The 25,822-nt window shown below is 41.4% G+C and overlaps 1 protein-coding gene across 1 annotated transcript in view; it reads left to right on the forward strand.

The window, feature by feature from the left end:
- Positions 1–24,568, forward strand: part of NAA15 (N-alpha-acetyltransferase 15, NatA auxiliary subunit) — a 55,742-nt gene extending 31,174 nt beyond the window's left edge. Inside the window, exons 11-20 of the mRNA XM_053253871.1 lie at positions 421–590; positions 977–1,129; positions 1,730–1,858; positions 3,387–3,600; positions 4,471–4,664; positions 6,111–6,219; positions 17,350–17,448; positions 19,534–19,677; positions 21,985–22,082; positions 23,164–24,568. Coding sequence (XP_053109846.1) covers positions 421–590; positions 977–1,129; positions 1,730–1,858; positions 3,387–3,600; positions 4,471–4,664; positions 6,111–6,219; positions 17,350–17,448; positions 19,534–19,677; positions 21,985–22,082; positions 23,164–23,364 — 1,511 coding nt within the window. The 3' untranslated portion in view covers positions 23,365–24,568. The remainder of the gene's footprint in view (positions 1–420; positions 591–976; positions 1,130–1,729; positions 1,859–3,386; positions 3,601–4,470; positions 4,665–6,110; positions 6,220–17,349; positions 17,449–19,533; positions 19,678–21,984; positions 22,083–23,163) is intronic.
- Positions 24,569–25,822: the final 1,254 nt, after the last annotated feature.

The following is a 25,822-nucleotide window of genomic DNA, read 5'->3' on the forward strand; positions in this document are numbered from 1 at the left end:
ATTTGCTCTAAACCTTCTGTATCTAACCAATTCAGTGCTATTTTGTTGGTAATCACTAATGAGTTTTAAAGGTTTCTACCTGTGTATGGCGCAGTGGGGAAGTGCTTGATTAACAAGCAGAAGGTTTCCAGTTCGAATCACCGCTGGTACTATGTTGGGCAGCAGCGATATAGGAAGATGCTGAAAGGCATCATCTCATACTGCACAGGGGGAGGCAATGGTAAACATCTCCTGTATTCTACCAAAAGAAAACTACAGGGCTCTGTGGATGCCAGGAGCCTAAATCGACTTGATGGCACACTTTACCTTTTACCTATAGATAAAGGTAGTTGGAGAGCAGTACACTATCGGTTTAGCACACTATTGGGTTTCTCCTTGTACAGTTTACTGTCAAATAATAAATAATATTTCCTTTCATAGATGATGGTAAAGAAGAACCTCCAACAACCTTACTTTGGGTCCAATACTACTTGGCACAGCATTATGACAAAATTGGGCAACCGTCTATAGCTTTGGAATATATAAATGCTGCAATAGAAAGCACACCCACCTTAATAGAGCTCTTTCTTGTGAAGGCCAAAATCTATAAGGTAACTTTGTTGCAGTTGATTTGCACCAAATATTGAACTATTCATAATTGGTATCAGCATTGTATGCTTCAGGAAGTATGAGCTGTTGTCAAAACTCCAACTGCAGCATTTTGCACCAGCCGAAGTTTTGACTAGGGCTCATACTTGCTGAGGCATACAATGCCGATACTGTATCTTCATCAGCTTCCAGTTTGTTTCCAAGTCCAATTCATACTTGGATACTTTTCAAAGGCACCATTTGGATTTTTGTAGCCATAGTATAGTTTAAGGAGCAGTGCTGAGTGGTGTCATTTCTACCTTTCTTAGCTTATCTCTGCATTTTTAATTTGCATCAATAAGTAGAAAATGGCAAACTACAGTTAACTGCAGTTACCTATCTCTTTAAGCATGCTGGAAACATAAAAGAAGCTGCAAGATGGATGGACGAGGCTCAGGCACTGGACACAGCAGACAGGTTTATCAACTCCAAATGTGCAAAATACATGTTGAAAGCCAACTCGATAAAAGAAGCAGAAGAAATGTGTTCGAAGTTTACAAGGGTTTGTGCATCTTACTATCATTTCTGGTTTCAAAGGTGTAATCAGAATATTGGGCGTTTACTTTGGATTGTTGTATCACTGATAATTCTCTTAGGGCTACCTTGAATGCCACTGCCAAACTATGGGATTAAAATGTTTTAAACAAAAATATATCAATTTCTGAAGGGTGCTACTGTCAACTGCTTATTGGTTTCTCAGGCTGAAATCCTGTGCTTTGGCTAATAGTCATTTCAGAGAGTTCTGAGTAAACATACATAGGACTGCAGTGTAAATAATGTTTTTTTGGCATGTTTGCTTCCTCCCCGCTTCCCTTAAGTTGCTAGTATAAAACTGAACATAGACTTAGAATGTACTTGTCTACATCCAAGCTAGTTTAAATTTCTTCTAAATCTCTTGCATTTGGATACAGTGTTCATGTGATGCCTGTTGTGCATTATAGCCAGCTTTGGTGACAGTTACTGCATTTTTTATTTTGCACTGATAACTGTATTTTGAAGTAACTTAATCAAAATGTAACTAGTGATTTAACTATTTTAATATTATAAGAATATTTGTAGGAGTTAGCTGTGTATTGAAATATTTCTGCAATTTTCTTTCTAGGAAGGAACATCTGCAGTAGAAAACTTGAATGAAATGCAATGCATGTGGTTCCAGACAGAATGTGCCCAAGCTTATAAAACAATGAATAAATTTGGAGAAGCACTTAAAAAATGCCACGAAATTGAGAGAGTATGTACCTAAGAATTTAATATTTCCTAGTTGTCTACTTTGAAGCATAACTTCTTATAAATTTAAATGTTCTGTTCTGGACCTTAAGGTCTTGTATGTATTTCATGCTATGGTTTTTTGAACTTGGATTGGGGGAACTCAATCATGGCTGTGCATTGTTTTTCACTATAATGCTTAAGGACGGAATTCTGTAATGTACCTACATTGCATGAGCATGCCTCCCCACCCTTAAAATTCCTGGGAAATGAGTCCTACATGAATTTCCATAGTTATGCCATTGCTGAATACAGGCTTGATTTAGATATAACAGGAACCATAGCTGGGTAGTTGGGGGATACCCTTCCACGCTCATGCACTTCTCTCCCCCACCACCTGCTCCCTGGTACTCCTTGCCACACATACCCTGGTTTGCTCTTCCATCTCCTGGGTTCTGCTAATCACAACTTTTAATGATGCCAATAGAGTCTTCAGTTGGCTAGTGAAAACAAGAAAATGGAGATGTGAGCCTGCTAGGATGCTCCCAGTTGCCAAACCATGGTTTGGTGTTGCATCTAAATTGTCAGTTTTTGAAGTGCATTCTTGTGTATCCAGCCTTGCTTTCTGCAATTCTTCTGCCTAAAAGCTGTATTTTGTGTTGCATTCTGAAGGCTTCACTGGACATGCACGTGCCATCCAGACTATATTTGTGTTGTTTTATGTGTGGTGTTCCCCTCCATACATTCAAGTAAAGTCTGAAGTCCCCACTTCTGAGAATTCAGTTCAAACATGCCTCTAAAAAACAGTGACTTCTTAAGTACTTGTATATACAACATACGTGCCCTAGTAGATTGTGTATTGGGACACACCAGACATACCAAAAGCTGCAGACTTCTAGCACAATAAATTTAAATATTCTTAAATATTTAAAACTTGACAAAGAGGCCCATCAAAGCTTATATGAGAATCAACTCAAGTCTTTATAGGATGTCATAAGAGTCTTTATTGTGTCTGCAAGAGACTAACATAGCTACCTTTCTGGAATTAAATCACTTGAGTGTTGCATTGTATTAAGTGTTCATGCACTGTAAGCTATGTTTGAATGATGATTTTGACTCTGCAGAGCTCCATGCAGTTTCTGGATATGCTTTTTAATGTGGTGGTTGGGTGTGGTTAAAATTAAAAAAATGAACTGTCTTACTAGTTGGATCAGTGGCTCATATAGCCCAGGTCTGTTTATCCAGACTTGGAAATGGCTCTTCAGAGTCTTAAGCAGATGTGGTTGCTGTGCCCTGGTACTTGAGAGTCTTTTAAACTGAAGAGTCCAGGAGATTGATTCTTTCTGCCTGTGCTGTAGCATAAGCTCTATGACTGAACTATGGCCTCACTCCAGTGCTAAGTTTGGTTATGGCTTCCTGGAATGTTGACTGTTAACAGCAATTACCCCTATGATACTGAAGCTTTTAATTCAGAACTTATTGTAATCATTTCTAAGATGGATGTAAATCTTGGTGATTGCTGAAGTTTGCTAAATAACTTGCTGTGGTGTTAGCATTTTGTAGAAATCACAGATGACCAATTTGACTTCCATACCTATTGTATGAGGAAAATTACTCTTCGATCCTATGTGGACTTGTTGAAACTAGAAGATGTACTTCGACAGCACCCATTTTACTTTAAGGCTGCAAGAATTGCCATAGAAATATACTTGAAGCTTCACGATAACCCTCTGACAGATGAGAATAAAGAGCATGAGGCTGATACAGGTATAAGATACTTCTGGTAATCATTGTATCCTATATAGTCAGTCTTGGGGCCAGGTCTCATGATCAGAGCAATGTTAGTTTGATGGGAATCTGAGATTCCCACAGTGCATGCACTCCCATGGAGCATGTCCTGAGAACTGGGGGGGAAATGTTGGTGATCTCCGTTTGGCAACACACCAACCCGAGATCAAGCCGACATCCATAATCCCAATCTGAAGTTGCCTTGACTATCTTTGGTTGATGTGCACTCTGTGGGAATTTCTTGCTGTCAAACTAACATTACACTGAATGTGAGAACCAGCCCTTAGTTTTTCCTATGTGCTTTGCAGCATTGTCTCTATTATGCTATCTTTGAATGAGGTGTTGTTGCTATAAGAGGCAAAATTGCTAGGTAGAATATATAATATATTGCAATAACAAGTATGTAATATATACATACTTGTAATATATACATGTGTAATATATACTTGTATATAGTACAAGTATGTAATATATTTAAAAGAAACACTTCAACTTTGTAGAGAACCTTGTAAAGAGTTATAGTATGATGTATAGGCCATCCATTTTTAAAAAAATCCAAACTAAGAATTCATTGTGTTATATTGCTCTGTAGTTTGTCTGAAACTCAAGTTAATGGCAGAATGAGTTAAGGTTCCTGTAGATAACCCTAACTGTCTAAGACACAGGAACAAGTTACAAAACTTGTACTGTGGCAAGGCAAGTAGCTCCTGTGTGCCTTTTCGGATTTTGAGATTTAGAAGAGTTGGACTATAAAATTGAAACAGATTAGTAGTTTGATCTGCAAGAAACTGGTTTGGTGAATATTGGATGTTCTGTGCATTATCTATTTCAAATATTCTTTCTATATAGCAAATATGTCTGATAAGGAGTTAAAAAAACTACGCAATAAGCAGAGGAGAGCTCAGAAGAAAGCTCAATTAGAGGAAGAAAAAAAGAATGCTGAAAAAGAGAAGCAGCAAAGAAATCAGAAAAAGAAGAAAGATGATGATGATGAAGAAATTGGAGGACCAAAAGAAGAGCTTATTCCTGAGAAACTAGCAAAGGTATTCAAATTGTAGAATGTAAATTGCATTTGCAGATTTCCTTGAACGTACACTTTAATAGGCTTTGGTTTGCTGGTTTAAAACTGACTTTGCCACAACCCTTTCTCAAAGTATCTGCAAACTCACTTAATCATAACTAGTAGATTTATTTGTTTATTTAATTTAAAATATGTATACCCCTGCCCCTCCAGTACATTACTGCTTAGGGCAGCTAACAACATTAATAAAATGGATACAATGTAAAATAAGACCAATAAAGGTAAACAAGTTAAAAGACCAGGCTAAAACCACATTTAAAATTACAATTTTTAAAAAAAGTTTCAGCACATCTTACTTTCCTAGCCTTTCTGTTCAGATAACTGAGTTGTAAACATTAGAATTTGTTTTTATTGGAACCTGATATTAATTTGTTTGTTTACTCAATTCATAATAATTTTTGAAGTGAGGTTTTATAGTTTCTAAGAGTAACCAGTTATTTTTTCAATATAACCACATCAGGCAGACATTTATAGTAAAACTTACTTCAGCCTGGATATTGGGGACCATTTATTTAAGAAGAATGACTTGCTTTTGCTTGTGGCTGCTCTTAAACAGATGTCTGCTCATAGAATCAAGTGGTATTTAGCTATGTAATCTTTTCATAGGTTTGCATCTAGAGGCCTCTTCTCAACAGAGATTCTTGCTATGGCAGCACCTTTACATCTTTTTCCTTCCAGTGGAAGAAGTACCTTCCTCTGGCTCCTACATAAATGAAAAGCTGTATCAGAAGTTTGTGGAGTCACTTGATTTCTGCCATAAGCTACAAGTGGTTCTGCAGCATCAGATTAATTCAAGTTTGCCCGGCTAACAAAAACAAGACTGCTTGTTTAAATTTGTTTGAGAAACGTGAAGAGGAGTGTGTACTCTAATTTCACCAAGATAAATCTTTGACAGAGCAGCTAGATTGTGAACTGCTGTTAATTCATCTTGAGCTCTAGCATGGTGAGATAGGATAACAATGATTTAGATGTATCAGCATTTGACCATAGATTTGATTGCATAGGCATACACACTCACTCTCTCACATGTAGGCAAACCTCCTATTATTATGGTGAGAGGGCTTGTATGCTGCAAGGATCCTTGTATGGAGAGACAGATCCTCATCACTGAGAAATCTCAGTATTGGGAGTGGAGGCCGAGTTTCGCTCCTACCACAACATATCCCCAAGTGTTCTTTCCTCATCAGACTCAATTGTAGCCGTTCACTTGAAAAGAAAATTGAAGGAGTGCAATAGAGGCATACCTAAGGTTGGGGCTAAATCTACTTCCTGGTGAACCCTAGGTACTGGGAATCAAGGAGTTGTAACTCTAGATATTTGTCAGCATAAACATTACATTCTAGTCTGACAGTTCATTCTCTCCCCCCCCGCCCCCCGCTTTTGTTTTGACATCTGTTTGCATGGTCAGGTTGAAGCACCTTTAGAGGAAGCCATTAAGTTTTTAACTCCATTGAAGAACTTGGTGAAAAACAAAATAGAAACTCATCTTTTTGCCTTTGAAATCTACTTCAGGAAAGGTAGGTGGAAGACACTAAAGGAAATGTATCAGTAAGCAAGAGTATGTCTCCAAGTGTATGGCTGGCCTAAAGAGCATGCAGATGCTGGAAAAACACATCGTTCTTTCTGCCACAGTCTTCTGCTTTTTGGGGTGGGGGAATTCTTTGACTAGCTGGAAGATGGAATGATTACTCACCCAGCTCTTCCTAGCGCAGGCCTAAAATACCTTTCCGGTTTTGTGTCATTTAATAAGATCTTATTGTTTTCTTAAGGGTTCTCCTATTCATAATTTAAGGAGTCTTACTATGATCATGTTAGAGACTCCCCCTGTATGGCAGAAATAGTTTCCAAAAGGTACTGAAGTCTTCTGTTACTGTCGCAGTATTAATTTCATGCATCCTTGATGTGCCAATAGGTCATGGACTGGCTTGACCCTAAAGTAGTTTATAAAAACAGTAGAGTAATTCTGACATACCTGAAAGAAATGGTTTTCAGCTAATGGTTTTTAAGAACTCTTTTTAAAGCAGAGGCCATCATGCTCACATAACTTAACCAGTTTACTCTCATCTTGGCTTTCTGAGTGCAAGTCAGATGAATAATTTGCCTTTTTGAAGGCTTAAAGTCTTGTATGCCAAGTTTCTGAGATACAAAAGTGAATTATATAAAACTAGGTTAATTTTGTATCTCAGAAACTTGGCATACAAGACTTCGAGACCAGTCAGATCCACTCGCCACAAGATGTGGGAGCAGTATTTCCTCGTAATTCATTGGCACAAAGGTAGATTGACATTCTCATATTTTGCCAAGTATAGTAGATTCTGTTCAGCAATAGAACGTATCCTAGAGGTTCCCAGCTGGAATAACTCAGAGGCCACTTCTGTATTTTTACTATTTCCAGAGGACCACAGACTATGTCACTTGCAGAAAACCATTTTTGTGACCATTGCGCTTAGAGACTTTTAAAAAACACTCAACTCCCCACCCCACCCCACATTCTATAGTGCATGTTCTTTCTCTGAACTACCATGGACTATATCCCTTCCCTTCCCTTCCCTTCCTTTTTTTTTGCCCACAAAGGATCTGGATCAAGATCCGTCGATATCCATTCCATAAGAATGGGGTTCTGCGCCTGTGCAGGAACCACACGCTAGCCATGCCGCAGCTTGTTGAGGAGTCCAAGCCCTGCCCCCACGCCACAGCATGCTATTTAAAGGCGGGCTGGATGTAACATCTCTCAGTTCTTTTCCGACCACCTTTGTGTTTGGACCTCGGTCTGCCGCCTCTTAGTCAGAAAGTTCCTCATGAGTTCATTCTAAAAAGAAAAAAGAAAGAATGGACTGATATCAGTGTATGACCCATTACTAGCTGACGAATCGTTCTTGACTTCTAATGCGGACTAGCTGACGAATTACGATTGGATTTTGACCCACAGAATGAACTAGACTTCTCTTCTTCACGCATCAGAATGGCTGACAAGAAAAAATACTTCAAAAGGTGTGAGGGCTATAACACCAAACTCCACTCAAAGGTTCTCCATGTTCTGTGCCTGATTTGTTTGGGCGAGGAACACAATGTGTCCTCGTGTAAAATATGCCTATCGTTTTCCAAACTAACTCGGAAGAATCGGGCACTTTGCCTCAGAGCAGCAATTTATGATGAGGTGTTAACTCCCTTGACTCCGGGCATGCTTAGTTGTCAAAAACACCACCAAAATCGTCCTCAGCCCCTCCTTCGATACCGATGCCACATTGGTTGAAGTCGACGAGTTCAACATTGAAGCATGGGTCAACTCCCAAGCATGGTTCGACATCGGCCCATACCTCAGCATCGACTCCCAAACACGCTTCAACTTTGACCCAGTACAAATCAAAATCCTTGACATCGACCTCAGCATCTAAGTTCTCACTATCGACATCGAAGCCACCGAAACATGTCTCTTCTGCTACCGACTGTAATCTCGACGTCGACGCCCAGTCAAGAGGGTTGAAACCGTTGAAGTGTCCTGGGACTGACTTACCATCAACTCCTAATGGGAAGCTGCAGAAACTTATCCACAGTGCAACTCCCTTCTTCGATACTGACGGCTTCCTTGGCATCGGCACAACCACTCGAGGTCGAACCTTCAGTGCCAGCTTTGGTATCAGCACATCTTCCTTCTCGTCCGTCGACGCTGATACCAATTAGTCTCGATGTAGAAAGCGCGTTCACTCTCTGCAGTTCCAATGCCGGTCTCTTCATCTCCTCCATCAACACGGTTCGTCTTACTATATTCCTTCAATCTTGCCTACTCCAGTGATTTCAGTGTTGAGACAGATCACTCCTCATTACCAGTCTCCACTCCCTGCCTTTGATATCGAAGACGTTGTCGTCAAGGATACTGCTGTGGGCCTCAACCCTTCCATGACACACACGCTCCTCTCAATGTTGGACTCGTCTTCGAGCACCCTGTCAACATCGACCTTTAGAGGCTTCCTCCTGTCGGCGGTTGAACCTCAGACCACCTCAGCTCCACCAACACGTCCGGCTTCCACCCTCTCAGCTGCACAGTTACCGAGTCCTCTTCCCTGGCACACCTGTGGTTTTACCCACGCTGCGCCCATGCATGTAGCCAGTTCTGGACCAGCAATTACCACCTGCTCATCCGCAGCGTCTTATGTCTGCAAAACAGCCACGCCTTGGAAACCCCTGATGCTGGTTCCATCCTCCTTGTTGTTGACATTGCCTCTGGCAACTTCCCAGAGGCACGCAATTTCATATGTCTCCACAGCTACTCAAACCAGCACTCAGAGTACTGGACATCAGGCTTCTCAGACCAAGCCTCCTGTGACCCATTCTGTAGCAACCCAGACAAGAGCATTACCTGTCTCTCCGGTGACCAGAGTAGAAATCCAAACTGCTGTTCCTTCATCACCAACAGGTTCACCCTCCAAGCATTATGGCTCTTCAGATTTTGAATTGGATCCTGAAGGAGAAGAAACCATCATGCAGCCCTCAGCTGATGTGGCCCCTTCTATTTATGTCTCCCCCAATGAGGAGATGAAAGCATACCATAGGCATGTTTGGGCCATGGTGGAGGCACTCGGTCTCAATCTGAGATCCGAACTAGCTACCATAGATGACCCCATCTACAGTGTTATGATTAAGCACTGGTGGCCTTGACTATGCTCCCAGTTATCACACAGGCAGCAAAATGCACTTGGGAGGTCCTACATACCTCCACCCCCACATCTAAAAGGCTTGAGAGTCTTTACCGAATACTGGAAAAAGATAATACCTACCTGTTGAAGTACCCTGCTCCCAAGTTGTTGATAATTGACTGCGCCACCACCTCCAAGTTTGGAAAACGCCATACGGTCCTGCCTGGAAAAGGATGCAGGTTAGACATGCTGAGAAGGAAGATTTATTCTACTGCATGTTTGCCCATCAAGGTAGCAATTACGCTGCATATACTGCCAAGTATAATCGTGGTCTTTGGGATAATTTGCAAGGGGACCTGGACACTTTATCCCCAGAAGAATTTAAAGACAAGTTTAATAAAACCCTAGAAAGATCAGGGGAACTAACCAGACAACAGCTCAGCATAGCTAAGCACTTCGCTGAGAGTGAATCTTGTGCTATGACTGCTGTGCTCACCCTTCGTAGACACGCCTGATTAAGGTCTACTAATTTACAGCCGGATATGAAAGACAGAATAGAAGGTCTGGTCTTTGATGGCTCTGGGCTCGAGACTACAGATGCCACAATGGAGCAACTTAAGAAATCCAAATTTATGGCAAAGACGTTCACCTCTCAACCTTTCCACATCTATATATTCAGCTAAGTACTGCTCTGCCTACGGCAAGCAATGGCCCTTATTCCGTCACCAAGATTGATGTGATTACAGAAAACTGTACCCATTTCAAAAACGTTCCTATCAGACAAAATTCAAGTCTTCGCAGTCCCAGCATCCCAAGACTTCAGACACCCAGAAGCGTCTTTGAAATGCAAGTCTGCTCACTGCCATCTCTCCACACCCTGCCATTGGGCGCATTCACGCCTCACTTGACAGATCACAACCTCCTTCTGTCTCGGCCACAGCCTTCCATCAAGCTGGCACTCCATGCCCCCGTGTGGCACCATATAACATCAGACCGCTGGGTCCTGAAAATCATATCTTTAGGATATACCATCGAATTCAAGTCAACGCCGTGGTTCACGGGAATGAGGTCCACCCCTCCATCTGTCACCTTACAGGAGGAGGTGAAAGAACAGTTGGAAAAGTGGGCAATAGCCCCGGTGTAGTGGGCAGATAGGCGGGACGGGTTCTATTCCTGCTACTTTCAAATTGCAAAGCAGGATGGGGGAATCCGCCCCATCATGGACCTCTGCCATCTGAATAAGTTTATTTGTGTCAAAAAAATTCCGCATGATGGCATTGCAACAAATACTTCCACTGCTCCAAGGGGAGAAGTGGCTGGCAACGCGGACCTCAAGGATGCCTAATTCCATGTCAACATCAGACCACAACATAGGAAGCACTTGCATTTCACAGTTGGCTGCCGAGTGTTCCAGTACAACATCTTAACCTTCGGACTGTCCACCGCACCAAGGGTCTTTACGAAATGTAGAGTGGTAGTGATTGCCTATTTAAGGACAAGGGGAGTGTCTGTCTACCTCTACTTGGACAACTGGCTCCTGACATCCAAAAACAGAAGCGAGTTACTTTTGCAGATCCGCTCTGTGTTGACCCTCCTTCAGGACTTGGGCATCCAGGTCAACTGGAAAAAGTCCCACCTGGAGCCAGTACCAGTTACCACCTACATAAGAACAGTGCTGGACACGAATAACCAAAAAGCATACTTACCGGAAGAGAGGTATAGCTGCATCCGGGATCTGGTGACTCTCTTCCAGCAGCACCCTTTACGGCCGGTGCAGTTAATAAAACGCCTGCTCGACCTCATGGCCTCCTGCAATACAGTCATCCACTATACCCGCCTGAAAATGCCGAAACTGCAGATGTGGTTTCTGCCGCTCTTCCATCCCATCAGACACAGTCAGAGGAAGCGACTGGAGATACAACCCCAAGTCCTACGATCGCTGACCTGGTAGTCGGAACGCATAAATCTCCTCAGTGGGGTACCATTCCAAGCACCATCACCATCAGTGTGGCTGACAACAGATGTCTCCCTTTCTTTATTATTATTATTATTATTATTATTATTATTAGAAAAATAAGCCCCTGCATGGTCAATATTTGCACAATATAAGTGGAAAATCAGACATCACCAAGACCTGGCAATGGCTTAAGAATGGTTACTTGAAGAAAGAAACAGAGGGTTTAATACTGGCTACACAAGAACAGGCACTAAGAACAAATGCAATAAGAGCGAAAGTCGAAAAATCCACCACAAACAGCAAGTGCCGCCTTTGTAAAGAAGCAGATGGAACAGTGGACCACCTAATCAGCTGTTGTAAAAAGATCGCACAGACTGACTACAAACAAAGGCATGACAAGGTAGCAGGCATGATACACTGGAACATCTGCAAAAAATACAAGCTACCTGTAGCCAAAAATTAGTGGGACCATAAAATTGAAAAAGTTGTCAAAAATGAAGATGTAAAAATATTATGGGACTTCCGACTACAAACAGACAAACATCTGCCACACAATACACCAGATATCACTGTAGTCGAGAAGAAAGAAAAACAAGTTAAAATAATCGACATAGCAATACCAGGGGATAGCAGAATAGAAGAAAAAGAAATAGAAAAAACCACCAAAGACAAAGATCTACAAATTGAAATTGAAAGGCTGTGGCAGAAAAAGACCAAAATAATCCCAGTGGTAATTGGCGCCCTGGGTGCAGTTCCAAAAGACCTTGAAGAGCACCTCAACACCATAGGGGTCACAGAAATCACCATCAGCCAATTACAAAAAGCAGCTTTACTGGGAACAGCCTATATTCTGCGACGATATCTATAACAATTGACAATAAAATTCAGCCATCCCAGGTCCTTGGGAAGGACTCGATGTCTGCATAAAACAAACCAGTCAATAACACCTGTCTGACTGTGTAAACAAGAAATAATAATAATAATTCGATTTCTATACCACCCTTCCAAAAATGGCTCAGGGCGGTTTACACAGAGAAATAACAAACAAATATGATGGAACCCTGTCCCTATAGGGCTCACATTCTAAAATGAAACATAAGATAGACACCAGCACAGTCACTGGAAGTACTGTGCTGGGGGTGGATAGGGCCCGTTACTCTCCCCCTGCTCAATAAAGAGAATCACCATGGTTAAAGGTGCCTCTTTGCCCATTTAGCAGGGGGCAAGGCTGGGGCACTTCTAGGCTGGGGCACTCACTGTGAAGGTCATCAAACCCAAGGGGAATGGTCCCCACACCAGGCTTGGCTCCATATCAACTTTTTGGAGTTGCTAGCTGTTTCTCATACGCTTCAAGCTTTCCTGCCAGTCGTACAGGACAGAACTGTCCAAGTTCAACTTGACAACACAATGGCTCAAGCCTACATCAACCGTCAAGGTGGAACTGTATCCTGCAGTTTGTGTGCTCTCTGTGTTCAGATGTGGCACTGGTGCATCCGACACAGAGTGTTCTCAGTAGCAGTGCACATCAAGGGTCTGGACAATATCCTGACAGACGACCTCAGTGGAGGTTTTCTCCAGGATCAGCAACACAAGTGGGAGCTCAAATTGGAATACATAACTCCCCTCTTCCACCGTTGGATACAACCATCAGTAGACCTGTTTGCAACCTCAATGAACACAAAATGTACCTGCTCTTGCTCCAGGGCGGAACACGATCCCCGGTCCTTGGGATATGCCTTTCAACTGGACTGGTCACAGGAGACACAGTATATGTTTCCTCCTCAGCTGATAATTGCCAGAGTGGTAGCTCATCTTCTTTCGCATCCTACAGCCTGAATCTTCATATCACCGTGGTGGCCACGGCAATCCACAGGTACGCAGACTGTCCAGGAACTTGTACCACCAGCTACCACAGAGACCGGACCTTCTCTCCCAAGATGACAGCCACGTCCTCACCCGGATGTTCAAACCCTCCAGCTGATGGTTTGGTGAATAGCCTTCTAAACCATATCCTACTCAACCAAAGGAAGGCCTCTACCAGATGCAGTTATTTGAGCAAGTGGCTCCGGTTCAAGACCTATGCAAGGTCCTGGGGTTTTCTACCAAGACAGGCGTCTGTCCCGCAAGTACTGCTGTATCTCTCCACTCTAAAGTCTCAAGGACTGGCCAACGTCTCGCTGAAGGTCCATCTGGCTGCCTTTTCATCAAAGCACCCAGGTTGCGAGAGAAAAACACTATTTTTTCATCCAAAAAGTAGTCTTTTTGAAAGGCCTTTTAAATGTCTATTCTCCAGTGAAAGCCCCAGTAGAGCCATGGAGTCTATCTTTGGTGCTTTCCTCACTCACCCAGGCACCATTTGAACCCATGGCTACAGAACCTTTGAAAATTGTTTCCTTAAAAGACTGCCTTCCTGATCACCATCACCACAGCACGGCAAGTCAGTGAGCTTACGGCTCTTAGAATTACGGCTCCATACAGAAGATTCTATCGAGATAAGGTCCGGATGTGCCTAGATCCCTCTTTTTTTAACCAAAAGTTGTGTCTAGTTTTCATCTGAACCAGGACATCCTTCTGCCTACCTTTTTCAGGAGTGACCTTTCCTTTCCGGAGTGACCTTCATGGACATTTGCAAAGCAACTACCTGGTGGTCAGAACTCCCCTTTATTAAACGCTATAGAAGTGCACTTTGCTGCTGAGGCTAGCTTCGGGAGGAGTGTTTTAAAAGGGGTGCTGCAATAATATCTACTGCACCCTCCTCCATTGGGAGCTTGCTAAACACCCATTCTTATGGATATCGACGGATCTCAATCCAGATAAACAGGTTGCTCACCTGTAACTGATGATCTGGTAGAGATCCATCAACATCCATAAGACCCTCCCGACCTCTCCTCTGTAGTAGTAGTGCTCTGCTATGTGCGTAGTGGTGTGCATACCATTGCTCTTGGTGTTGACAAACGATGATGAACTCACCTGCTTACCTGGATGGTCGTCCTCCACAGTGGTCGTCCAAGAACTGAGGGACGTCGTGTCCAGCCCGCCTTTAAATAGCACACTGTCGTGGGGGCGGGGCTTGGACGCCTCGACAAGCTGCGACATGGCTACCGCATGGTTCCTGCACAGGTGCAGAACCCCGTTCTTACGGATGTCAATGGATCTCTTCCAGATCATCAGTTACAAAGTGAGCAACCTGTTTTTCTGTGCCTCAAGTTTCCCCTTTTTCTTTCTCCATGTCACAGAACTCTTTTGTCTCTCTAAATCTCCATCTGTTTCCTTCCTCTTTTTTTCCTCCCCCGCTCCATTCCATAGGTCTTCTTTATATCTGTCCTCCTTCAGTCTTTAGTGGGTGATAGTAGTTAGGAATAGAGATGTGCACGAACTTGTTCAGAGCCCCTTTTACAGAGCCTCCAAACAGGTTCAAACACTGGGCAGTTCAAAGGCGGGCTGGGGTATAGCTTTAAAGGTGGGGAAGGGTACACATACACACACACCCCTCGTGTTTCCCCCGCCAGTGCTCTCTTAAAAACCGGTCAGGTGGGGCAGCAGCATACTGGCCCAATGAGCGTGTGCATGTGCCCGGGCTACTTCCTGCCCAAGGAGTGGACAGGGAAGCAGAGAGGTACACTGATCTCCCCCCTCCCACCGGATTTTAAGCCAGTGCCAGTGGGGGGAACGCAGCGGGGGGCGGTGTAAGTGCACCCTCCTCTGCCCTTAAAGTTATCCCCTCACCCCAGTTAGGAGGTTGCATTTCCTTATAACATTCTCCTTACTGGGTTTTTAAAATAGTAACAAACAAGTGAGTCATGCTGCTTGACTGCCTGCAATACTGGGGGGTGGGGAATGGTAGTAGCTTCACTCTGCATCTCTGAATCCAGGGAGATGAGATACAGATATAGTGATACAAACACTCTTGTGTCCTCACCTCTACTTTTGATGAGCTTGGGCAGGCCTTGGGTATCTCCACAAAATGTGGGCAAGGGCCATAAACAAGGGGTGTGTGAAGGAAGACATCCCTTTAGACCTATGGCAGTATTTATCTTGGTTTCTCTGGCTCAGAAAACTCCATTGTTACCTTTGTTCAATTGGCTGCCTTGAGGATTGATAATTGGTGAATCCAATGCCCTGGGCTGAGGACAGTTAACACATACATGCGTGTTCATGGAATCCTGTTAGCCAAGATTTCCATCTTTCTCTGTGTCAGACACTCAGACAAACCAGATTTGGAAAATGGAAAAGTGTCAATTTCTTGTTTTTCCTTTGAGAAAATGGGGATACTCAAGTTGGTTCTTAATTCTCTTTCGGGAGGCTCTTTAGAGAGAAGGGATTTGACGGGGAAGCCCATTTTCCTTTGTTCTGGAAGGGACTAAGGGTCCCAACCATGCTTAGGACTAGATTCTTGCAACTTATAGAATTGCCTCCTGCTCATCCCATAGCACTTAGAGCAGGAAGAAAGACTTTTTTGGTATTATTTTTTTCCTAAGTTTTGTTATGACCTTTATTTGCCTGTAAACTCTGTTCCTTTATTTTATAGTAAGAAACTAAACTTTTTACTTTAGGCTCTGGAAATACCCATATTGCATGCCTGAACACTTGGGGTGCAAAGGCTTTAACAAACAGGGTCTTGCACCCCACATTTTCCACAGGGTGTTTATAGCACCTTGGATGGACTCCAAATTGACATGGTTTGTGCCACGATTGACTCGCAAGCTTTGTGTTCGTATGGCCTGAGCTTAACCATGTCATTATCTATGACTTCACATTTAGACCACTGATAGCTTGTCTAGAATAGTGCTATAATCTTCAGCAAAAACCAAAGTGCTATGATAGGACCTGCTTAGGTCAACATTTGACTTGCATTCAGCAGCTTCTTAAACAGTTTTCATATGTGTAAGTTATGTGGTTCCTTTATGACCCAAAATATTAGATGTTCAAAATGAAAAAGACAGTATTCCCTTGCATAAACTGACACTTGCTAAACAATTTAAACTATTTCACAATACAAAGACTTGGAACCAAAGATTCTGTTCATAGGTGGAATGCATATCCATGCACATGTAACGGATTATCTTCCTCCATCTTCTTTATCACACAGTGCCCTGGAGAATCTCCTGTCCGTAGAAAACTGCTCTGGGAGGGACGCTTCAGTGCACTCCAAGAAGAGTGTTGCATTTACACATGGGTTGGGAACATCTTTTGGATCAGTAGCATAGCCACCATTGGACAAGGCCAGCAGTGGTGGGGAGGACAAATGTCCCTGAGTTGAGGGGCTGCCACAGCAAAGGAGTGGGAGTGAAGCTGTGCCTTGTACTCGCAGCCAGCAAGCGCCTCATTTGCCAGCTGCTTGCAGAAGGGCAAGCAGCTGGCTGGGAGCACAAGGCACAGCTCCTCTCCTGCTCCTTCCCAGCAGGCCATTCATTTGCTGTCTGGGAAAGAGAGGGGCCACGTGGCTGCCCTTCTGGGTGCTGGCTGCATCCCCTGCATCAGTGTCAGCACACTGACAGGTGGTGTGGCCAGCACCTGGAAGGGTAGACCGTGCACCCCCTCTCCTGCTCTTTCTCAGCTGGCACTTGGTTCACCAGCTGGATGCTTTCTTTCTCTTCCTTGCTCTAAGCAGAATGAGCGGGGGAAAGAGAGCACCCACTTGATAAAAGCCAGCCGGGAAGGAGTGAGAGAGGGGCCACGTGGCCTCCCTTCCATGCCCCCTGTGTTGGGGTGTGTATAAGGTCAAGGCAGGTGGCATGGCCAACATGTGCAGGGCACCTACACTCTGCTTTGGATCTAAATGATTTTTGTTTGATATCCAGAACTGTTGAATAAAACACATTTCTTGTATGTAGTAGTAGATTTAATGAGCACAACAGGTCTCTTTGCTGAAAATGTAGTTGCTAAACTTAGTGATCTTCATCTCAATTCTAGTTGTCATAATTTCAAATGTAATTCTCTTGATTATAGCATCAAACTACAATTGGACTTCATATTGGATATATCTGCTGAATCTAACTTCACTTGTAAACAAGAGCATTTTGTAATTCAGTGTCAGTCTGTTCTGTCTCCTACAGAAAAATTTCTGCTTATGCTGCAGTCTGTGAAGAGAGCATTTGCTATTGACCCCTGTCATCCATGGCTTCATGAGTGTATGATTCATCTCTTTAGCAGTGGTATGAATCCATTTTATTTGAGTTGATTAACTCTGAACTGTTGATTTAAATACATATGGCAAAATGTGTATAGTTTAAGGTTTTTAAAAACGATTACCTACTGTGAGCTCCATGTGCTGTAAATATATATATTAATTTAGTCTATTAAAAACAAAAATGTAGCTTACTATATAATATATTCAGATTCCATTTAACAAAAAACAACAACACCGCACCACCTTGCTATTATTTTCCTGTCCCAATTTTTTTTAGATAAAATACTGTGTTGCAACTTGAATGATTAATTCTGGATATACAGAAGTACCATACATACCATTTAACTCTTATAAATGTAATCCTTTTCAGAAAACAGGGAACTGCTTGGAATTTTTCAGAATTTGAATATTTTGTCCAAGAATGATAAATGAAAGGAGATGTGAGCTGGAATAGAGGTCAGGGCAGTGTGTTTGGTGCTGTACAAGATGGACTGCTTTAAAACTGGCTATAATCCTTTTTGGCTTCTCAATATAAAGCTGAAGTTTAAAAATGTCCATTCATACATCTAATTGTAATTAGATTAGTAGCATATTATGTGTTACTAGATTCCTTGGGACTATAGTGGAAAGCTTTGTACAAAGCTGGAGAAAATCTGACATATAGCAGATGTACTGTGAAATTCCATAAAGTAAGGTACTTCATATTTGTTGCAACTTATTGCTGAGGGGCTTGTAAATATATACAGCTCCAGCACTTTTTAACATTAGGTTCTCTACAGCACCCTTCTTGTCCCACCTACTTTATCCCATGATAGGCCCTCAGAGTCTAACAAAAAGTGTTCCATATGTCATGTAGGCTTATGCCACCATTTCCAATTGGCTCACACTGCTGCAGGCATCTAAGAAAGCATCAGCAGTCTTGCGCAGGAGCTCAACTATTTAAAGTTGCATACCTGCATTTCGAAAGCACAGCTTCTTTCCAATGTAAGTTGTATTCCTGAAGTGTGGCCGCACAACTAGGGATGTGCAGAATGTTTCGAGCTTGAAACCGTCCTATTCGAAACAGGCTGTTTCGGGCTCAAAACAAAAAGCCCTTCAAACAAAGTGCCTGTTTCGAGTTTGGAATGGAACAGAACCATTCCGAGTCAGAACACTCTAAGTGTTCCGAGCACCATTTTGAAGGCATGTTTTCCCCTTGCCTACCGACTTTGGCACTGGCTTCCGATTGGCTTGCAATCTCCTTGCTTGGCTTGTATGAGAACAAGCCAACCAAGAAGCAAAGAGATTGCAAGCCAGTCAGAAGCCAGTGCCAAAACCAGTCAACATGGGTAAAACACACCTCCAAAATGGCGTTAGAACACTTGGAACGTCCGAGCTAATTCTGTCAGAAGGACCAGCTTGACCGATTGTTCCAATGGAACATTCTGAGCATTTGCATTTCATTCCAAGCTTGGAACAGAACACAAATCCTACTCCGTGCACATCCCTACACATGACAAAGTATGTGCTGTTGCAGAAGACTGCTGCTGCCTGTTTAGATGCCCACAGAGTGCAGGCCAATCATCAATACCAGCCTAACCCTGTGCATTATGTGGGCCAGTATATTTAATTAAAATTACATAGGCCAATTGGCACATTTAATTTATATTTGGAGAATAGATGATGATAGACCATAGTTCAGTGATAGAGCACGTGCTATGGAAAGGTCCCAGGTTTAATCCCCAGCTTCTCCACCTAAAAGGATCAGATAATGGAAAAGATTTCCTCCTCAGTTATTGGAAAACCACTGTCTAAGAGTAAACAGCACTGAACTAGATAGACCAATGATTTGGCATGGTATAAGGCAGCTTTGTATGATTCGTGATTTTAGAAAAATAAAACTAGAACATAATTGTAGGGAGTATGTGAGTGTCTTATTTCGTCCATTCTGCTATCAATGTACAGAACAAAATTTGGTTTGGGTAATGGGAGGAAGCTTGTGACTTTATTAAAAGTTTATTATTAACTTGTTAATAATATTACATAATTGTTAATGATATTGCAGGTAGTATTAATTAGGAAAAGTGTATTAATCTACTAATTTGTTGCTGTTAATTGTCTAATGCTATAGTTTCTGAAAGCAAAGATCTACACGAAACAGTCAGGACAGTGTTGAATCAAGAAATGAATCGGCTTTTTGGAGCAACTAATCCAAAGAACTTCAATGAAACTTTCCTTAAACAGAACTATGATTCACTACCACACAGGTTATCTGGTATGTAGTATTTCAAGTTTCTCAGAAGCTTTATCATCTTGCTTTCTGTTAATATGGCATCTCCATCCAAAACCTTGTCTGACATACTAATGGACAGCTAGACACCTTACAGCAAACTTAATTTAACATACTCGCATACACTTGTTAGGCAAAAGAGAAAATATTAGCTATGTGAACAACAAAATAATATAGTGTGGCTGTTGCTTTGATGGTACTATTTTAGCCTGTGGATGAGGGGTCAGATGTTTGAATGCTGTTTCATACTTTTTTTAAAGAAACCACTCCCTATGGACACAAACTAGTGATTTTAAAGTTTTGATTTCCTACATGAGATTGATTATATCAGTTTAAATACCTTGACTGTTCCATTCCCTAGTAGTTATGCACAATCATAATGTATTATTTATAAAGGGCTTATTATGCACTAGACATTGTACTGAAATAAACTCAAGTTCCTCCCTGCAGGCTCACAATCTAAACAGATAGGATACAAAAGGAGAGGGAAGAAAAAGGAGCAAACTTGCCTAGGCAGGGAGAGCATGAAAGGAAGGGAGAATTAAAGTACACAGTAAGGACTAACGGGGCGGTGGGGAGGCACAGTGCATAAAGAGGGAAATGCAAAAAAACCAAACAAACCTGATTAAGAAATTAAAGTGAGATAAAGAAGCCAGCTGAATATTAAAGAGGGTGTTTCACACAGAAGAGACTGCAAGGGAAAGCATGGAGTCAAGAATAACCACAAGGGAGTATAGGGTTAATGAGAAAATAAGTATCTGATGAATGAAAGGTTTTTAAAGAAGAATAGGGAGAAAGTAATGAATGATAGAGAAGATAATGAAAAGACAAAGGTTAAGGGAGGAAGTTTAAAATGAAACAGTAAAGAAGCTGGTGAAGGCAAATGCATACAGATAAATATGGAGGGGAAAATAGACTAACGAGTTGGGAACAGATTAAGTTGAAGTTGAAGGCCAGGAAGATGATTTAGTCAGTAAAATAGAGAATGAGGAACTGAAAAATAATTTTAGATTTTAAAAGTTGTATTTTGGAAATATTAGAACCATCATACCTTAGCTAGAAAAAATAAAAGTGAGTGGAGAGGGAAGAGAATGGTCAGAGTTAATGGCCGAGCTCTTAACTTGTTGGGAAGATGGAATATTGCCAATCGAAAGAGAAGGCAAAAGTCAAGGTTTAGAGAGCAACACAACACACACACACACCCCACTCTAGCTTATTAAGGTGGATATAGCTGCAAGAAATATTGGTTAGAAGTGGGTAGAGGGATCAAGATAGAGCTGGATATCAGTGTAACAGTGGTATTACAAGCCAAAAGAAGATATCAAATTGCCAAACAAAAGCATATAAAGAGTGAAGAGAAGCAACAGAGAACAGAGTCCTGAAGAACTCTGACAGAAAGAGGAAACTGAGAAGAAAACGAGCCATTGACAGAAACTTTAAAAGAACAATTTGTGAGATAGGAATGAAACCAAGAGTACTAGCAAACCCCAAAGAGTGAAGAGAACTAAGAAGCGGAGAATGTTCAATTCTTTCAAAAGCTGATGAAAGATTGAGGGAGAATAATATAAAAGAGTCCTTGTGACTAGTTATTGGGATCATTAAATAATTCTAATTTCTTCATGATGCAGAAATCAAAGAAGGCACACATAAGTGAGCTTCACCAATATCACAAGGCTCAATAAAAGTAGGGCAAAGATGTGAGACCTGGAAATTCTGTGGAAACCCTAGTCTTGACAGTTACTCATTTTCCATAATAAGCAAGTTGTATTTTGCAGCGAGGAGCTACCAAAATCATATCTGAAGTAACGTGAAATTTCAGCCTTACAATTGTATGTGTTGTGACACTTTAAAAATAAAGAGTCGCATGGTCTTAAAACTTGTCCAGAGTATAGCTCTCATGTAAAAAGGAATGTTGTTTAAAAAGTATTATGCTAACGTTGAAATTATCATTATTACAAAGACCATGTAAACCTTGCCAAATGTTTTCCCATGAAAATCATGCAGCAATGTGTTTATGGCTTCACTGCAACAAGTGCTGTTTACAATTTTCCCCAGATTATATGCTAATTATAGTTATCTTTTTTTGGCTCTATGACTGCTATTTTTTTCAGCAACAAAATTTGGCTTTCAAATTGTCACATCAGTAGATTGTACTGATGTGATTAGTTAAAATGTACGTAAATTGTAGAAGTGGAACCTAGAAGAGGTTCTTTGAAAGCCACAGAGAAGCCACATGTATATACAATTGATCCTAGCCTTATTTTGTTTCAACTTTTATTTTCTTCTTCTCAGCTGCCAAAATGGTGTATTATTTGGATCCTACTAGCCAGAAAAGAGCTGTAGAGCTGGCAACTCGCCTTGATGAATCCCTCACAAACCGAAATCTTGAGGTAAGTATGGCCAATATGCAACATTACTCATTCTTTTTGGTAACCTCTGTCCAGTCACATGGAATTTATACCAAAATGTATGCAGTTTTTAAAAACCACCATGGTTCACAAGCATGGTGTGAACACAAATTGGTTGTGGTTCACACTCAAATTCTTAGGCTAGAAATTCTTAGGGAGCAGGAGCCTGTGATGGTTAAGGTCAGTTGGAATGCAACTGTTATTGGTTGGAAGATGTTCTTGATTTTAGAGGAGAGGAATCTATCTATCTATCTGGGATAGTGGACAGGGGTCTGCAAAGAGAGGGTTTGTGAGAGAGGAAAGAGCCCCTTCAGGTGAAGGATGCTGCCGTTTGTGTGAATTAGATGAGGAAACAAGATGAACAAGATCTGTTAACTCAGGGAGGGGGAGAGAGAGAGAGAAACAGAAAGAAGGGTGGGGAAGAGAAAAAGAAGGAAGGGCAAAGGGGATGGGTCCAAGCCTGACAGCAGACTGAAAAAAAACAAGTGGCCATAGCGGCGGCAGCAAGGAAGGGCCCAGTCAACCTCTGCTACTGTTTGGGGCTACAGAGGCCATTGGCGGAGGCAGGCAAGGGATGGGCCTGGGCCTGTCAGTGGCCTGAGGGGAACGAGCGGACATGGCGGTTGCAGCAGCGAGGAAGGGCCTGGTCAACTGCTACTGCAGGCTTGGGTGAAGAGGTCTCTGGGGATAGGGGGCTGCAGCTTGGTCAAGAGGGGTGAGGGGTATGGAAGCAACTGGATGATGGAGGAGGAGGAGCAGCAGTACAGCTCAGGTGAGGGTGGAGAGATCTCTGAGATGAGGGGGGTTATGACGGGGTGAGGGGAGCAATCAAGTATTAGCATGCAGATGCTCTGCATGGGTTAAGCTTGTATTTAATAATTCTCTAGAAAGCATGAAGAAATTATTTGCTTATTTCTGTTTTACCATCATATAGAACAGCATGCAAATATTTAACATTATACAACCTACAAAATATTGTCTCCTTATGAATATAAAATCAGAAGTAGTGCAAGTTATTTATCTTTTTACAAGATGTAACACTATTTTTCCTCCACCATTTTAGAGTTGTATGGAGGTATTGGAAGCTTTGAATGATGGTAGCCTTGGAGACTGTAAAGAAGCAGCTGAGACATACAGAGCAAATTGTCATAAGCTTTTCCCTTATGCTTTGGCTTTCATGCCACCTGGATATGAAGAGGATATGAAGATCACAGTTAATGGAGATATATCTGCAGAAACCGAAGAACTGGCCAATGAAATATGAACTTTTTAAAAGGAGTGGAATGATTTTGGACCGTATCTGGTGTATAATATTTTTGTCACGCACCTGCTGAATTGTTCTAACCTACAGAATGGAAGGAGTAAAAATGGTTGCCTTCAAAGTTTTACTTTTTTTATCCTGCTGACGAAGTATATAATATAAAGTAACGTATTACTGGATATAGGTGGCTCAGTAAAAGAAAAACTGCTAAAATTGAAAAGTATCCCTTGTCTACGTACCCTGTTTTTAAACTAATTTATATGGAGTCTGAAGGCTTAACACCCCATTGGAGCAGGTGTGTGGCAGAAATATTGCTTTAAATTTGTCTTGTTGGGATGACTATCTCAGACAGCAAAAATGCTGTTTTAGCACTGGATCCTTTCACTGAGCACAAAGAGTTGTTGGGGCTTTAGCATCTGACTGATTTTGATACAGAGATGATTCTATCCTTTGGAAGTATGCAATGTGAATCACTATTTGCAGACAAACCTGCAACACACATACAGTGTTGTTGTAGAGACTGGGACATGAAATATGAAGCAAAATGACAAAACATAAGGTGTTCAATAAGCTTGTTGTGTCTCTGAAATTCACTGCACGTGATCATTTTGGTGTTCTTGCACCACAGTTTTTAAATGAAGGAACCGGTTAGAACATTCTCCTCATTTTTAATTAAAATTTGAAAGGAAATCAACACTGCTGTTTAGGAGACGAGCGTGACTGTGTTTGGCTAAACTTGTTAAAACTGTAATGCAAGAACCAACTGAAATTATGCACTGTGATGTGGCATCAGTTCATTAGAAAGAGAGCATGTATGTTTCACGTACAGTGAAAATATAAATGAACATAACTATGGCTTGAAATTTGAAAGCAGAACTCCTGACTACCAATTTGTGACTGATCGAGAGACTAATTGTTTAAAACCTCAGCAGGCCTTGTTCACGTTATGCAGAAAAAAGTGCTGCAGTTTAGATACCTCTGGAATTTTTCCACAGTGTCACAGGTTTGTAATACTTGAAGCCCTGCATTTCTAAGAATATATTTCTTGCTCAGTTGTTTCAGGCAAGCCCATGACTTTGTAACTTTTAACGGGCCCAAGATTTTTTTTCAATAACAGACGAGCTTCTTATTCCTGCAGTTACAGATGTAATTTCCTTTGTCAAACATAAGGTACCAAATATAATGCAATAAAATGTTTTGAAAAAGAGTTGTGTGACTTTAGAATTTGAAAACTGCTGACAGCGTGAGATTTAGCTAAAGACCAATATAAACCTATTAATTTACTGTAATAGGTTTGTTGGTGTTATTGAAATCCCACAATGCATAATGTGACAGTGCTTGGAGACACTACACCGCTTTCTGCCCCCACCCCATAAAGCTAACCATAATTGCTGCTGTCATGGACAGTAATTAGCAACAGCTTCTCCTGGAATTAATGAGAGCATTTACTACACAACACGAGTATAAATTAAACAAGAACTTAACATAGGTTAGCATCCTTGAGAGTATAAATTTAAGGTACAGTATAAGAAATGATGGCTGACACCCTGACTAAATTTACTCAGTCTCATTGAAATTACAAGAACAAAATTAAGTATGTCTAACTCATCCTTTAAATCTTAGTGGGGCTTCTTTGAGTAGATTAGGCAGGATGTCAGCTAGTAGGTATTGTTGCCATACTGAGAAACCTGACAGTTGAGACTTTGTGGTTTTAATTGTTGTAGTTCTGTTTAGGAAACTCTTTCTTTGATAAGAAAATTTAAAGAAAATTAACGTGCACACATTCCCAGAAAGTATGCTATGATGGGCATTTCTGAACAAAAAATAGATTATCATAGCCTTGTGTTGAGCACACTCCATGACTTTTATGAGCGTGTTGCTGAGAAAATAATTGTTTGGCAGCTAATTAATAGATGTAGTTTTCAAATGCATTGTATTCAAATTAATAGAATCTTGTGTTTAGTCTTCAAAAATTTGAAGTTACCAGTTTGAAAACCCTGCTAAATTGGTTAATTTGTTTTTTGTGACCTACCCATTTTGTACAACAGTACCAACAAGAAGTGTTTTCTACAGCCAGAGAACCATTAAGGGAACCACATTAGAAGAGCTTTATCCAATTTTTATTACTGTACACTACATACTGTTGTACAGTTCTTGTGCTCTTCTGTGGAGCAGGATTTAACTTGAATAGTTAATTTGGGCCTATTTCTTATTCTTCAATGATAGTTCTACCTTGCAAAGTTTTGAAACTCCCAGTTGTGCGCGCGCGCGCCGTTCTTTTATTTTTCCTGCATTTATAGTAGTTATGCATGTAAGTTATCCAGTTAGAGGATGGTTGCGCGAAAAGGCAGTACAAGCACAACTTTCACCTTTACCAAAATTTGGAAGCAGGGAGAGAACCATCTTTCTTCGGGTTTCCTGCTGAAAGTCCAAGTAGCAAAAAGAAATTCTTCCTCGTTTT

This window comes from Hemicordylus capensis, chromosome 5 (assembly GCF_027244095.1).
Source record: "Hemicordylus capensis ecotype Gifberg chromosome 5, rHemCap1.1.pri, whole genome shotgun sequence".
NCBI classification, from domain to species: Eukaryota; Metazoa; Chordata; class Lepidosauria; order Squamata; family Cordylidae; genus Hemicordylus; species Hemicordylus capensis.